Source organism: Vipera berus, assembly GCF_964194415.1.
Source record: "Vipera berus genome assembly, chromosome: 2".
NCBI classification, from domain to species: domain Eukaryota; kingdom Metazoa; phylum Chordata; class Lepidosauria; order Squamata; family Viperidae; genus Vipera; species Vipera berus.
The window spans coordinates 42936045-42953441 of record NC_138203.1 but is presented as its reverse complement, the minus strand read 5'-3'; the positions used below and the strand labels follow the sequence as shown (position 1 = coordinate 42953441).

Here is a 17397-nt window from a genome sequence, read left to right as displayed (position 1 = left end):
ATACTTATCTATTACCTTATCGTGAAGCTATTGTGTTGCTTCCAAACTTCATGTGATGAAGCAAAATTTATTTTATATTCATTTATGCAAACATACTTATGCAGCTTGGAATGAATTCTGAACTAACTCCAGATTCACATAATACTTGGCTTATGTATAAAGCATCTTGTTATTATTACATAAGGAGGAATGTACATTGAAGTATTAATATGATCACATGAACTGTCATTTAAATATTTTTGGGAGTAGCTTATTTTGTCCTTTCAAGGATGCTAAGATTAGGGATGAATTTGTATGTATAAGAAACAAGAAAGCTTTATTTCCATTGGTGAAACTCCTTTATTTAAAATTGAAAGCTTAAGGCTGTCCTTCAAAAACACAGTCCTATTGATCACTTTAAAGTGAATCTATCTCTGTTACAATCATACTGGCTTTTTGTTTGCGCAAATGTGCTTAAAGTAGCTAGATAATAGATTTCTCAGTTTTAAGAATTTAAATAGTGCCTTATACTAGCCTAGATTTCTACATTTTGCCTTCCGTATTTCTATTGGTTTTATTTCCTATTGGAAAATAGATATCACACATACTTACTGGCAATTTCTCAGAAAATTAAATGTAAGGTGACAAAGTTCTATTGGAATTCGGCTTATGTAATGGTTAAAAGGTTCAAAAATTAAATGTAAAGTTTAAATTAAAAACTTAAAGGGCACTTTCATCAAAATGCCTAACCTTTAACCGATTGTAATATTGCTTTATCTCTTTGTGTTGCTGATCTGGCAAAATAATCTTTGAACAATATCAATAACTGATTACACTCTGAGTTTTTAAAGATTGATCAAATCTCCAGAAACCGCCTATGAATGAAAGGAGACCTCCAGGAAAAAAAACAACATTTGTTAGATGGTGCACGTGTCACAACAAAGCCATGAATTGGCAAACATCACCTAAGAGCTGCCCTTTCCTATTTAGAGAGGAGAAAGAATTCTTGCCTGTTGTTTTGAAGGTGTATTTGAAGAAGTGTTCAAAAATAATCATTTTAATTGGGAGTTATCAAAATAAATTCATATAATCTAATTATTCTTTCATCTATAATAATATAAAATGAACACCTTTGTAATAGAGCCTTGGTGGAGCAGTGGGCTAATGCCTCCTTAAGTAACACCAGCTGCCTGCAATTAGTGCAGGTTCGCATCCCACCAGGCTCAAGGTTGACTCAGCCTTCCATCCAGTAGGTAAAATGAGGACCCAGATTGTTGGGGGCAATAAGCTGACTTTGTAATAATGCCGCTTGGGGGGGCGAAAGCCCTAATAAGCAGGCATATACATAGAATGAAGGCTATTGCTAAGCACATTGGTTTGTGCTTAGATTGTAAGCCACCCTGAGTCTTCGGAGAAGGGCGGGATATAAATGGGATTAAAATAAAAAAAAATAAAATATATAAAAACTGGAATTTGAAAGTGCAGTTCAGTTCTTAAGATATACTTTCCTTCCAATCCCAGCAGTAGACTCAAGTTCCTTTTGTTGATAGTATCATAAAAATACATTGCCAAAATATATTTCTAAATAAGACTGTTCATTTGGAATAGATATAGATCCCTATATCTGCCCTTTTAATTGTGACTTCCCTGCAAATGATGCCATTTAAGTCAACTACATAATATAAAAATGGAAGAACTTCGACACAAATGATATAAATTTTAACAGATGTTCAGATTTAAGAGATACCTCTTCCCCTGAATATTCCGTTAAATTGAGATTTTATTCTATTTAGCCGAGCAGTTAAAAATAACTGATTGGGAGATTTGAAATATCTGTTTTCTTCCATGTTTTATACATTAAAGGAGGAATTAAGTAGTTTATTTCTGTGAATGAAGCTTTTAACACCATTGTAAGTGAATATATAATTCTTCTTCTTCCATTCTTGTACTTTCTCCACATCATCAAAATTCCCCAATTCGCTGAAACAGGAAGCTGCACAATTATGAATATCAAGGGAAGCTTCCCTCGTATGTATTCCATTAATATATTGCAGGATATCTGAAGATAAATAATCTTTTTCTTGGTTCCAGCTTTTCCTTATTGGAACATGGAATTTTGAGCTGTACATGATTCCACTGGTCTTGTTGCTGCTGTTGGTGTGGAATTACCTCTTGATCTTATCAGGAAAAGATAACCGGCCACATGATACTGTAAGTTTTTTTGAAGCATATGTGTATTTGTTAACAAAAAAATCTTGAGAGTAGAATGTTTTTTTCAAGGTCTTATCCCAGTGTCTGAAGATATAGAGGTCTGGATGGGCAGGCTTAAACTCAACAGTAACAAGATTGTGGCTTAAAGATCAAGTAGCAGCTATAGCCAGGAGGGCTTTTGCACAGATTCATCTCATGCATCAATTACGAATGTTGCTGGACCAAGAACCCCTTCTTAGGAACATTCATGCCTTGGTTATCTCATTTGTGAATTACTGCAATGCATTACTCTACATGGGGCCGGTCTTGAACACCATTTGGAAGTTTCACTATGCAGAATGTGGTAGCATGTTCAGTTTTAGCGAGTCAGCTGCTCTGGGTTTCATCCATTAAACAATGTCATCTGACGAGATGCAAGAAACATGCCTTCTCTATTGTATACCTACCCTCTGGAACAGTATCCCTTCAGAATACTACTGTTGCCCTGCTTTCCTTTTGGGTTATGGGCACCTTTTGTGAGGAGTTTTGTCTGTTCCACCAGGATAACATCTTTCTTTTTTGTTATTTAGTATTGTTCTTAGATACAAGAGTGCCTTTTCAGATATATTTTAGGAGAAGACCCTTGGGGCTCATGCAGTTCTCTGTTTAATGTAAACACGATGGCAGAAGATGTCCAACGAGGAGAGCCTAAGGTTTTGAATGTGGAAATAACATTCAGAAATAACCAGAATTTTTTTTAAAATCCCCAAGAAACTCTCAAAATATTTTATACTGTTGTGATGAACAAGATGTGTTACAGATATCTACCCTTAGTACTACTTAAAAAGAAACAAGAGTAGTACTGTACTTGAGGAAGATGGTATAGAATCTGGCAACCTAGCTGTATAACTTCAGTGATATTAATAGTAGAACTTAGATTGCACTTCTTTTTTCTTACAAACAGAAAGAAGGAACTAAACATGGTGGCTCCATATGATGAAATCATTATGAATTATATTGCATTTTACCATTTTATGGAGGAGGAACACTGTTTTTCTTAACGATTATCCTACATTATTGAATTGTCTGCTTGTTTTTGCAATGTGGTCATTTGGTCCATATACAAAAACTTATCTGGCAAGCCTTGCCAACCATAGCTTCACAGAACACAATGAAAGACTCTCAGATCTCCATGATTCAAAGAAACCCAAGAACTAATTGGTGGAAGAGAGGCATTTCATGATGGTTGATAATTACCTGATAATGGGCAATTTCCTGCTGAAAGGAACTAAGACTTCACAGTCTGGAAGTGAATAGGATGGTCTGTCAAGGTGGTACCACTGAGAAAGATTTATGTTTTTTTTGATCATGGGCTGTGCTGCCACACAAAGACCTTCTGCCAAGAGGCAAGCTACAAAGATGGATATTTTTGGCACCTCACTGAATCCATCAAGAACACATTAAACCAGAATGAAAGAACTTTTACAAAAGTCAAGAACTGAATACACTTCCAAGGAACAGGGGCAACAATACAAGAAATAAAGGGAGAAGCAGACAGGCAGAGAGGGCTCATTGGCTGGAAACTATGTAATAAAGCGAGCAGGAGTACTGCCACAATTTCAGATGTTTCTATAGCAATGAATACAGTGTGTGGCAAATAAAGAGAATTTGGAACCCTAAGAAAGGAGGATATGACTATGTTGTCCTTGAAATAGTGATATCAAGGGGAGAGCAAATAGAGAAGAGTCAGATTTGTGCATTGAATTTCAACAGAGCAGATTGTAATGAACTCAGAGCCAATGGCGTGAAATACTAAAGAAGTACAGGAATAGATGAGGATATAAAATTATTTGAAAGAAGATTCTGAAAGTGCATGAACAAATAATATGGAATTAAAAAGGGAAATGTATGAAGAAAGCTGTATGGAAACCCACAGTTTGCTAAAATCCTGAAAAACGAAACAAAACAAAAATGGTAGGAGAGGAACATAACCAAAAGAGGAATATAAAGCAATTATCAGAAACTACACAGTTTGTGTCAGCAAAATAGAAAGGCTAGAATATGCAGAAGCTTGGAAAAATATCCCAAATAATAAAAAGGACTTTTCTGGGTGTACAGCGGAAACAACAGAAGAGTAAAATAGGCTGTAAATCTATTACAGAGAGGAAGGGAGAAATATTTTAATTTGTGTTTTACATTTGTCTTCTCTCAGAAGCAAAGCTCTAGAAGGCAATCATTGGGTGGTACAAGTCAGAATACGTAAGAAGAAAGAAAAAGAACAGTTAGGCAAATTTGCATTAAGTAAGGGCTAGTTAACCTCTTAGGTCTTTTCCAAATCTGTGATTCTGTACAAACAATGACCTTACTAATTAAATTCCTGTGTAATTATGGCAGGTACACCCTGTTTGATTTCATTCACTCTTTACACATACATTGTGCCACTCTATAGCATATTCTGAAGTCCCTGTCCATGCACTGTATCTCAGCACTACATGTCAAATAGATTGCTTCATTTACATACATTAATCTACACACCAGAAATGATGTTCCGCTGGAACAGTGGAAAAAAAACCTTCTGATTCTCCAGAAGTCAGACTGCAGTTCATATCATCCCCACTCAGGAAGTGTTGGGGATGTTGATAGGGTTGATCGTTAAAAAGAGGTCATAGATTCCACTTCTAGCCATAGAGCAAGATCTTATCTGAGAGGCCTGATGTTTTGTTCATGATTGACAGATCAAATATGACCTTCACATTATGCCACTGGGAAAACACAAGATGCCTCACATAGCTGTACAGTTGCAAAATATTTGGGCTCATCATAAAAAGTTTTGTTCACTAGCCTTTATGACAATCAGACAACCTCTTTCTGTCATTATGAACTTAAATACCAAGGTACCAGATATTTTTATGTTAAATTTATAGTGGTAACAAAGTAAATAACATCTTTTCAAAGCTTTGTATGAGAAATATATTCAACTGATTAAATCAAAGTTTCTACTGAAGTATTTAAATTTCAGGTTAGGATTTTACTTAGCATTTATTTTTAATCTAAAGGTTAAATAAATATGAATCTTGAGAATTATTCCTGCAAAGGTTTTAAAACTCTTAGACAGACTCAAAGTTTAAGTATTTAATTATCTATATAAGGCTTCATTTAAATGCAATAGAATCTAGGCTGATTAAAAAGCAGGTAGGTAGGTAGGTAGATAGATAATTATTTTTATTAAATGTAATAATATGCATGTTTGTGTCCTTACCAGCTACTCATTCAGTGACCAACTTACAATGGTGCTGGAAAAAATTACCTAATGGCTAATTTCTGAACATACCAAGATTACTTCCCTCAGTCATGTGTTTGCATTATAATCAGTATACATTGACCTATGCCTGATGTGGTTTTTTTTGTTCTCCCCCCCAAAAAAAAATTCTTGCCTCCCCACCAAGCATGGAGATTGTAAAGTGATTTCAAAAGAGCAAGCTGTTTGCTCTTCTAGACATAGAAAGCAATGCAATCGTACTGGCAGCAGGGAAAGGGTCAGGCAAAAAAAGTGCTTGCTTTTTTTCCTTTCCCATCCTCCCAGAGCAGAGAGACTGGAGAGGAAGATATTTCAAGAAAGTATTGTAAGCTGTTTGTGTAGCACACCCATGTATCCCAGTCCCAGGCTGGGAGTTCAATCATATTGCTCTTGATGTGCACAAGAGCAAAACCTTACTCTCTTGCAATCCCCTTCCAATATCTCAGCTTTCTGCATGGAAGGGAATGGCAAAGGGGAGATTGCTTACAGAATTCATTTGATTTTTTTCCCTCTCCCCCCTCCCCCTTCTGCAGAGCAGAGAGGTTGTGGAAGGGATTTCAAGAGAGTACTGTAAGCTGTTTGGGTAGTGCACCTGCAGCTCCCAGTCCCCGGCTGCTGGTGCAATTGGATTGCTTTCAATGTGTACAGGTCAGTAAGTAGGGGCTTGAACATTCCAAAGATTGGAGCAGTTGAAGCTGAAGGTGTGAAACTGAATAGTCTCATCTCTTTTCAGCAGGAGTGCACAGTCACAAATCCCTTATTTCCCACTTAGTGACTGCTTGGCTTAGAGGCAGAGTTGTCACACTCATTTAGGATAATCAAGCAAGGGCTACTTGTATATGATTTGTAATGAAATACATTATTAGGCCCATGAAAGAACCATTTCCTTTTAAGTGTTTGGTTAAAATTGAAGAATTAGTGAATTACATGACCTAATTTAGAAAGCACTCTGTTCGTAAAAAATCAGTTGAAACCTCTAAGAAGTGGGGAGCCAAACTCCCTTTCTCTTTTCTTTGATTTTTTTCCTATTCAGATGAATGCTGTTCAAGTAATAAGTTGTATAGAAACTTTACATCATGGTGTTTGCATTTTAAGGGTCCATTTTATTCTATAGTTACTTGAACTTGAACTATTAAGAATTGTTTTCAAATTATTGCTGGCCATTCTTAGTTTTGTAGATTGTCAAGTGTCATAACTTTTGAATAATATACAACTGGCTAAGTTTTCAGAAATGTTTAAACTTGTATTTTTGGATGGCTGTGTTGTGAAAATGACCATATAGACCAGGCATGTCAAACTGCCAGCCCACGGGCTGGATGTGTCACTTCGAAACCACGTCCAACCCCACTGCCGGCAATGGGGGAAAAGTTGCGATACGTCACGTGACGTCATGTGACACTGCAAATTTGACATGCCTGATATAGATTAATCAATGTATTTCAATGGGCATGTTAATTGTGGGAATATTCAGTTTGACCTCAACTACTTTCTCATGATCTAAAGTCATCTGAGTTTTATATACTGTATTCTGTTTAAACTGTGCCCATTTAATCATTTTATTTTATAATTACACACAAGCCCTGTAAATCAACTGATATGGCAAACACATATTATGCTTTGATTGTACAGAGACAAATGGGAAGAATATGAATCAACTCCAGATTCACCCAAATGCCTTTAGTAGCTTAGAGTGAAGATGTTGATTTGAGATGCAGTTCTGTTCTTATTGTTGATTCAAAGAATAGGAGAAAGAAGGAGAGAAAGGGAAGGAGGCATCAACTCTACTTATAAGTTATGTTACCAGATGCCTAATCTGTAGTTTTGTTATATGAAAATAGCTTGATTGAAAGTTTGGGGGAGGTTAAAACTATAAAATAAATAGTTTTGTAAATACAGTGCAATTCATGAATTACAGTGTGTAATGTGAGATTAAACAGAAATCATAATAAAGTGTGTGTGTGTGTATGTATACACACACACACACTCACACACACTATACTGTATGGAGTCAACTTTCACAGACTCCTCTAATTGTCATCTGTATTCATATATTAAACATGGATCTATCCCTGAAATCAGGTCGTTAAGTAGCTTCCCTTCTTATGTGGCATATACAGCATATACAGCTGTGACAAGTGACATTACAGAAGGTCATGTCACTTTTAACTGCTTGCATCTGATTTCCCTGGTGCTTTCCTTTGTTTGATTAATACTATTAGTTTGTGAAATGCAGACAGCAATTTTTTAATGGAAGATATCTAGCCATTTTCTGAAAGTTTATCTTGTTATATATTTTTATGAATTATTCAAATGTTATGTTACATGATATATCCAAAAAACTAAGAATGGCCAACAAAAATTGGAAAACAAATCTAAATAGACCAAGCAACTATGGAATAAAATAGACACTTAACATGCAAATACTGTGATCTAAAACTTCCACATGATTGTTATCTATAGCACAGACATTATTTGAACAGAAAGTAGAACCAAAGATAACAGAAGGGGATATTGGGTTCTCACATAATAGAATAGGTTTTAAGTTACTGCGTGTATTAGACAGCTTCCTAACTTAAGCCCTGGGATTCATGAAGCATTTCCAGATTCTGCTTTAGTATTTATAGTAAAAATATAAATATTTCATTCCTGTTCCAACATTACCACCACTAGGAGCTACATTAAAATCCATATCTATGGTAAACCTATGGAGCCTTTTGAATTTATAAGGGAAGTATTGTGGAATATTGGAAAAACATTGCTAGAATGAAAGTATAATTTTTAATTAATATATCAGGATATGTTTTAACACAATGTATTAGACTGCCAAAATGTACATGAAAAGCTAATATATCAGGGTTTCTTTTGTACCCACTGGCTTTTTTCTGTAGAACGTTTAGGAGTACAAGCATGTGAGTAGCTCTTGTATCTGCAGTGTATTCTCACTGTACCTTAAAATCAACCCACATTTACCCCCATTTTGTCCTTTCCATTTGCAACAAAAATACACTCAGTATGGGTAGTCCTTATTTAGTGACTCTGTCATACAATGAACAATCACACTTAGGATGGTGATAAAAAGTAACTTTACAACGGATCCTTGCATGCAGGCCTGCAAAGCAAAGCAAAGGTGAAGTAAGTAAATATAGTTGTGGCTTCAGTTAGTGTCCACTTAATGACCAAGTTGCCAGTATCCGTTGTAGTTGTTAAATGAGGACTACCTGTAATTTTTTACCATAGCTGGGTGTAAAGAATGCTGGCACATTAAGTGGCATGGCTTCATATCAGCAGAGCTGCATTCCATTGCTTTCCCAGAGCTAGGCCATTTGAAAAGACAAACTGGGAGATGCAAGCAAGTCAGGCTATCCCCAATGAAAAACCAACATCTGCAAGTGCACACACGTTGTGTTGTGTTGCACACACATTGAAAATTGCAATTATCCATCAGCAATCTTGCCATTTTGCATAACAAAAGAAAACAATGTATACAATACGTGCAACAACATTTAAGGGTTCATAAACCTCAAAATGATTAGGCATAACTTCAAAAAAAAGTGTAAAAGCAGGGAGGCTGAAATAAAAAGAACAACTCCAAGCATTTCAATAATATTTCTTAAGTTCCTTTTTGCTTGCTGTGTTGTTGGAAAAATATATTCAAATGTTAACAAACAAATTTGTTGTTGTTGTTGTTAGTTGCGAAGTCGTGTCCGACCCATCGCGACCCTATGGACAACGTTCCTCCAGGCCTTCCTGTCATCCACCATCCTCCGGAGTCCATTCAAGCTCACACCCACTGCTTCAGTGACTCCATCCAGCCACCTCATTCTCTGTCGTCCCCTTCTTCTATTGCCCTCAATCTACCAGCATTCTATTGCTGCAAATCAAACATTGTAGTAGATTTTTCCTTCCAAGTTTGTACAGCAATCCTTTTAGCCAATCTCCATGCTCCACAAATCCACAGTTCCTGATATTTTAATAATAGGATATTGCAAAGAAAATGTAAGTCTCCTTAACATAAAATAGATAATGGATTCAGAGCTGTATGACTAACCTTGTTGATGTCAGCTCAGAACAAGACTTCGATAGGGCAAGACAAAATTATATGGGTTAATACTCTAATTTCTGAGTTATGTCTCTATCACCAGGGTGATTGTAACTAACCCTTACTGAAAATTCTCTAGACAATCAATGTGCCTGAAAGAAATGTATTGTTAAATTAATTTCAAGAAAATAGGAAATTAATTTCATTTATTCTGAAGACAAAGTTAACTTTTTTATATCAATGTCATCAGTTTACATCACCTTCCTCTAAAGGTTTATTGGTTTTTAGGACTGGCTTTCTCCTGGCTTTCTGTTGGACTGAAGTCCATTCAGATGCATCCTTTCCTCGGGAAGGAGGAGTGGTCTTGACACACTTACACATTTGAACAGGACTACCATATCCCCTCCCCAGTCTTTTCCTTTCCTTCCATCTCTTTTGGTTGCTACTTTTCTGGACAATTCTGTTCCTCAGCCCCATTCCCTTTGCAATTTGCTTAAAATGTGCCCACAGGAGGGTTAGTTTTTCAGAGTAGTGCCACGTTAAGTGCATCACCAGCTTTCCCCTCATCTGCCAGTTGCCTTTTCTTAATACAATCAGTTAAGAATCTGCAATCCAATTCTGCTCTTGCTCAGCTTGGGAGCTCCATTAGCCTTCTGTTCAGAAGAGAGTGACGGGGCCATGCTTTAATTATCCTGTCCCCAAGGCTGGGTGGGTGCCTGCCTGGAATGCATCCCTCAGCCCTCCTTCTCTCTGCTTTGGTAACCCCTGGCAGGCAGCCATCTGGGGACGGTCTACCCCATGATGATGCTTGGATGTTGCCACTCAGCTGTCCCATAGGTTGAGGAGACTTGGGTGATTCAACAGCAGGTGTAGCTGAGGCTGCATTGAGCAACAGGCGGCTGTAATTAGAGGGGGGGGGTTCGCCAGCCCAAATCCTTCATGGGAAACTAACGGCCTGCCTGTTAGGAAGTAAGAAGGTACAGCTGTTCTCTGCAAGGCCGTTTAAGGGGGATTTGGCCAGGCCTTGGGGGGGGAGGCACCTCAGCTTTGCATTAAAGTTGGCATTAAATTAAGAAAGAGTGGGAAATTAAATAATGGAATGACTGCAGAAAAGAGCAACAAAGATTATTAGGGGGCTAGAGGCTAAAACATATGAAGAACCGTTGCAGGAATTAAGTATGTCTAGTTTAGTGACCAGGGGTGACATATAGCAGTGTTTGAGTATTTGAGGGGCTGCCACAAAGAAGAAGCAGTCAAGCTATTCTCCAAAGCACCTGAAGGCAGGACAAGAAGCAATGGATGGAAACTAATTAAGGAGAAAACCAACCTAGAACTAAGGAGAAATTTTCTAACAGTGAGAACAGTTAACCAGCAGAACTGCTTGCCTTCAGAAGTTGTGGGTGCTCCATCATTGGAGGCTTTTCATAAGAGACTGGTTAGCCACTTTTCTGGAACGGTCTAGAGTAGACTCTAGGGTCTCCTGCTTGAACAGAGGGTTGGACTAGGGGACCTCCGAGGTCCCTTCCAACTCTGTTTTTCTGCTCCTGACTTCAAAAGTTACAACTGCATCTGGCTGAAATAAATCCAGTAACAAATGTTTAGGTTTGCTCTGAATATAAACTGATAAAATATGCAGAGGTGTTAATAGGGAGGGAAAGGAGGAACAAACAACAAAACACGTCATGACACAACTCTAGGATTCGTGTACCTGTATCCTGGATTGATGCAAATACAAAAGCCTGAGGTTTTGAAACATGAGATCATAAATTGTTTCAGCATTTTTTGCAACATTGTTTTCCTGCAAAATTAAAAAGAATTAAGAAGAGAGCTTCTAAACTTCTCGTTCCTGCTTACCTCCTTTTGTACAGCCAGGATGATAAGTTTAGAAACTCTCAAATCTCTGCTTTTGATTAATCATAGATTGTAAGGTAGGAATTGTAAGGACTATTAAGATAGGAATTGTGTTTAATTGGAACAAAGATTACATTATTTTGAGTAATTACAGTTAAAATTTGATATTCTTTGATATAATCAGTTGGTAGCAGCCAGGAGGGTTAAAAACATAGCTATCTACTTTTGTACATGCTTCATAATATGTTATATAGTATGTAGTATAAATAGTATATTAAAGCTTTGTTTCTAGATCAACTATGTGTTGTAACTTTTTTTGCACATTAAAAAAACCTACCTACAAAAAGGTTAAAGAAACAAATATTTCCTTTTTAAACTCTTGCTTATTGCTACTCTTTATGCCTGGAGGTGATGGAGGACATGCTACAGGACGAGGAAGAAGAGGATGACAGAGATGACAAGGTAATTATCTTTCCTGGCACTTGATACCTAGGGATGGGAGAATGTAGACACAACTCTGCTTTTGCAGACAGTTAAAAAGGAATGGGAGTGTTTTGTGATACAGAGCTGTTTATCATCTTAACAATACCATGGTGTGTTATAGAAAGTATTAGAGATCTATAAACCTTTCCTTCCCTTTCCCTCCCCTCCTCCCCCACCACATCATGTTTTTGTCCAGAGCTGGCCCATTTTTTCCTCTTTCTTTCAAGAACAAATATATTTCAGCCTGTCTGGAACTTGATAGCTGTTGTGAAGAAAAGTGCAGTGAAAATTGTTTTTGAAGGACAAAAATGTGTCCTCTCTGGAGTATTTCAAATAGGACTGTACCTCCGGGTGGGAGGAGTGTTGTAAAAATAGAAATACCATACTGTTTGAAGGTAGTCTATTGCCATCTGTAATTTTCTGAGAATTACTTGGTAGAAGAGTGGTGTGTGTGTGTGTTGCACTCTGTAAGATATTTAAATAATCACAATTCTCATCTGCCTCTTATCGATAGATTTGGGATTGGCATTGTGTGGCCCAGCATCAGTCTAAGGGACTGGTTGCTCTTTCAGCCATTGAGAATATTGCTCAGTTCCTAGGTTGCTGTATGGGCTGAGAATTTCCACCACAGTAAATAACAGCGAGTTAATACTGGTTATTGAAGCAAGCAATAGGACTGCAAGTCTGTCCCTGGAGAAGAAGGAAGACGCATAGAGAGGAAATTAGAATGACCTTGTAAGAAAGAGACTGTGATGGTAGCTGGCAGGGCTGGTTTATGGGGAAAAAAGTGCAGCAAGATAAATGTCTTTTAAGAACTTTTAAAATGAAGATATTGAGGGAATGAAATATTCAGATTATTTTAACGTGTTCCATTTAAATGCAGAAAATGCTGACCTTCATAAATGTTCACGTACTCTTTTAATAAACCATCAACGGTTTTTTGAACAGCAGTGGGAAAAAAACCCCCTAACTTAATATATGCCTTTGACCTTTGTTGCTAGTAGAGACGTACAGTTCTATATCACTACAGGAATTTTAGGCTGGCAGCCAGAAAACATTTGACATGTAGGAAAATTTACTGTGATTAGTTTACTCAGAACAATTAAGGTACATGTTTTGAAAGATGAACCTCTGAATATCTTTATTATTTCACATTCAGCAAATACATGATGCTACTTTTTTCCTCTATGTATTTTAATGATTTTGATAACAGCTGCAATCATGAAATAATGTCACACCTAAATGTCTCCCATGCAAAGCCATATGTGCTGTTTTCAGTACAAAATGCTTAGCAATAGAACACATGATTTATCACGAAGGTCAGCCCTATAGCATAGTGGCTTTAACACAAAAACATTTTTCCTCTGATAAATGTCCGTCTGCTATCAATTTGGAAGGGTTTTTTTTACCACCTGGAGGTATTTCATTATCATTTTTTTGTATTTTTAGAAAAGTTTATAACTAAAATCTCTTTAAACTAGACAACCTACCTATTCTTCTCTCTGATTAGTATTTATATGTGTGGATGTATTTGCATGTAAGTGTGTGTGTGTGTGTGTATATTCTTAATTTACTTTTGCTTAAGAAAACCCTGATAGTATTTAAAGGAGTTGCCTATTTGGTTAGTAAATAATAAATCAACATCTTTTACTGTTTGTATAAAAATGAGGATAATAATAATTTAAATAAAAACTAACATCTGGAATTATATCAATATTTAATATTGGCAATCTGAATCACTTTCTAAAATTCCAAACACTTTTAAATTGAACTATTGATGCCAAACAAATATGGGTGATTATCTACAATAAATAAGTATATTTTTAACATGGAAACTGAATGTTCATGAATAATTTCTATATAAAATGATTATATGTCCATAGATATGTAGCACAATATTTAATGGAAAGATTTATAATGAATAGTTTGGCAATGGGTTGTTTTTCAAAGTAGACTTAACAATATTTTTTGAAGAGAACATTCTCAGTTGAGTGTTTTCTGTATATTGTAAACTAGACTAAATCATAAGTGATTTAACTACTTCCATTTTAAATGAATATATAATTTGAGTTTTGAGAGAAAACAAATGTAAATTCTGCTGTGGTTGACCTCTAGATCTCAATATTGTTCTGTTTTCTCATTTGGTAAAATAGTAAAGTGAGGTCAGTGGGTCCTTTTATAGAATAAACATAAAAAAATTAATAAATGTGCCAAAACCTCACTTTAATTGAAACTGAAGCATATACTGCAAGGATATAAAATATGTCCCAGATGTTTAGCCACACGAAGTAACTTAGTTTTCCCCGATTACCACAAGGCAACTATTAATTCAGTAACCTTTTGACTTGGGGGTAAATGGGGCATTATAAGGCTGAGAACTACAGCACCTGTTTTCTATTTGATAAAGACCTCTGCACACTTTCCCTTAGCTGCTTCATGTGTTTTTGCTTAGCATATTGTTAGGTGATTATGATAAGGCTCTTTCCTCAGAATTGGTGTAGAGATTAGACACTTAAGCAAAATGAGTAGGTAACTTATTTGCTACTCAACCAAGTCTGTGTGGGCATTCAGAGAAGTATTTTTTTTAAGCTGGAATAGGATTGTGGGTTTTGATAGTTCCGACTAAAGTTGCAGGATCATAGCTACAATCAACCCCAATGTCTGTTATCAGTCTTGTCTTGTATAAGGAGTTTCATCGAATTTATGCAGAGTGGTTCTGATTAAAAATCTTTCTTATTCATATATGATTTCAGTATTAGATATGCTATGTTATTCAGACTTGCTGTTCAGTTAATATAAAGTCATATTTTATGTGAATATTATTTCTGTATATAAGAAATGTTCATTTTCAGATAAGATAATAGCTGTCTTTTTAAACATATACAACTTGTTGCTGACACATACTGTGTTTTCCCGAAAATAAGGTCTATCCCAAAAATAAGCCCTAGCTTGATTTTTACATATGCGCCCAATATAAGCCCTACCCCAAAAATAATCCCTAGTTTTGAGGCGAGGCACACATGGAAAAACCAAGCTAGGGCGGTTGTGGGGGGATGGAGCTGCCCCATGTGCCCTGCACCTGCTTTCCCTTAGGACCACTGCAGTCAGGCCTTATGCACCCTGACACTTATCGCACCACTGCTTGAGTTCTTCTGTGGCTGCCTGAGGCCACATGCCACATGGCGCACTGCACCGCTGCTGCCAATTACAGCACGAGGCCATGAGGCTCATCGTGATAATTGCGGCAGTGCCATTACTTGCGGCAGGAGGCCACAAGGCTTGTCACAGTGATCACAAGTGGGTGCGATCGACACAGTGAGCCTCATGGCCTGTGAGTGGTGGTACCGGCATGATTGGCATGATGAGCCTCGTGGCCTCCTGCCGCAAGCAGCGGCACCGGTGCAATTGGTGCAACAAGCCACGTGGCATCCTGCCACAACCAATGGCAGCGGCGTGATCGGAGCAAAAAGCCTCAGGTGTCTTGCAGCAATTGGCAGCAGTGGCACAATGCACCACGTGGCATGTGACCGCAAGTGGCCATGGAAAAAACTTGGGCAGTAGCACGACAGATGTTGGAGCACGGGAGGCCTGGCTGTGGTGATCCTAAGGTAAGCGGGTAAGACATCCCCTGAAAATAAGAGCTGATGTCTCTTTTGGAGGCAAAAAAATATATATAAGACTGGGTCTTATTTTCAGGGAAAACGGTAGTAGTGAAAGTATATGTTACATTATGGAAAAAAAATAAGATTGTTGGTTCAGTTCAGAAAAAAAATGCAAAATTCACCATTGCTTGCAAGATTGCATCATTTAATGACAGAAAAAAGATGATAATTGTATCTAACTTCTATTATTAAAATTAAAGCAAGCTATTTAGTAGATGAATGCATCTTCAAACAGCTGCTTAAATGTTATAACACTGGCAATTACATGAAATTAAGCCACTCTTTAAGAAACTTTGTCCAACTGAACATTTAGGAGGTTATATAATATATTCCTCACCCAAATGTGCCATATTTCTTTCAGTAGCTACAATGTAAATATATTGCATTTCTTTATTAAACAAAACTGCCTTCTCTGTCACAGTGTCTGCTCTATTGAAGTGTTCCATGATGATTTGGATGACCCAACCCTGTTTACATTTCATAGGGCATCAAAGTTCAGGATAGTCTCTCAGGAAGTTTAAACCAACCCTAACTAGTTCATTGATTTCATTGACTTAAACAGAATAATCTTTAGATCCCAGGCATATTATTTTGGATGTTTATTGATAATTGATAATTTTTTTGGGTTTCAACCTCTTGAGCACTTCCTAGTCATTGTTGTGATATAGCTATATAAATATGTAGAAATAAATATATGAGTAAAAATTGAGAGCTTATTAATGTGATAATATATGTTAGCACTGATGGTGAATCATTATCTGAAAATGAGTGCTACTAAGAGATATATTAATCACATTTCTGAAAAGCCTTTATTTCCTGCCTTCATTTGCCCTTCTCCAAATAAGCCTCCAATGACAAAAAAAGTACTTAATTATATTAATCCATGGAAGCAAGAAAGGATGGTAAACAGAACTCATAACTGGATGATCACAATCACTTTGTTGGCACCAATTAAATTCACACAAACATATATTCAAACTTTTGAGATCCCTAGAACTGTTTTGCATGTCTTTTAACATGCAGCCATGTTCGATTTCAATTGTATTTCTCCTTTCCATTATCTGGAAAGGAGATAATGTTTTTTGTAATTTCTTGCCTAAGGAAAATTTCTGCAGAACTGAAACATTTGTGCATACTTTTCTGATATTTTATGTAGTCTTTCTGGTCAGAGTCTATAGTTTTCAGAGAAGGTATTAACAGAGGGATAGAACCAAGAGCACATGAAGTGTTAGCACCACATTATAATACCTTGGAAAGACCACACTTGGAATACTGCATCCAGTTTTGGTCACCACGTGTAAAAAAGATGTTGAGATTCTATAAAGAGTGCAGAGAAGAGCAACAAAAATGATTAGAGGACTGGAGACTAAAACATATAAAGAACAGTTGCAGGAATTAGATATGTCTAGTTTAATGAAGAGAAGGACTGGGGTGACATAATAGCAGGCTTTCAATATCTAAGAGCTTGCCACAAAGAAGAGGGGGTCAGTCTATTCTCCAAAGCATCCGAAGGCAGAACAAGAAACAATGAATGGAAACTAATCAAGAAGAGATCCAGCCTGATGATGATGATGATGATGATGATGATATACTACTACTGCTAATAATAATAATGAAGATTATGGTGTTGGAAGGGACCTTGGAGGTCATCTAGTCCAACCCCCTGCTCAGGCAGGAAACCCTATACCATTTCAAACAAATGGCTGTTCAGTCTCGTCTTAAAAACTTTCAGTGTTGGAGCATTCAACGCTTCTGGAGGCAGGTTGTTCCACTGGTTAATTGTTCTGTCAGGAAGTTTCTCCTTAGTTCTAGGTTGCTTCTCTCCTAGAACTAAGGAGGAATTTCCTGACAGAATGATTAATCAGTGGAACAACTTGCCTTCAGAAGTTGTGGGT

At 36.9% G+C, this 17397-nt stretch overlaps 1 protein-coding gene across 1 annotated transcript in view; it reads left to right on the top strand.

The window, feature by feature from the left end:
• Window positions 1-17397, top strand: part of MCTP1 (multiple C2 and transmembrane domain containing 1) — a gene marked incomplete at both ends in the record, with an annotated part of 161973 nt that overhangs the window by 114073 nt on the left and 30503 nt on the right. The window contains 2 exons of the mRNA XM_081318857.1: window positions 2071-2190; window positions 11766-11819. Coding sequence (XP_081174983.1) covers window positions 2071-2190; window positions 11766-11819 — 174 coding nt within the window. The remainder of the gene's footprint in view (window positions 1-2070; window positions 2191-11765; window positions 11820-17397) is intronic.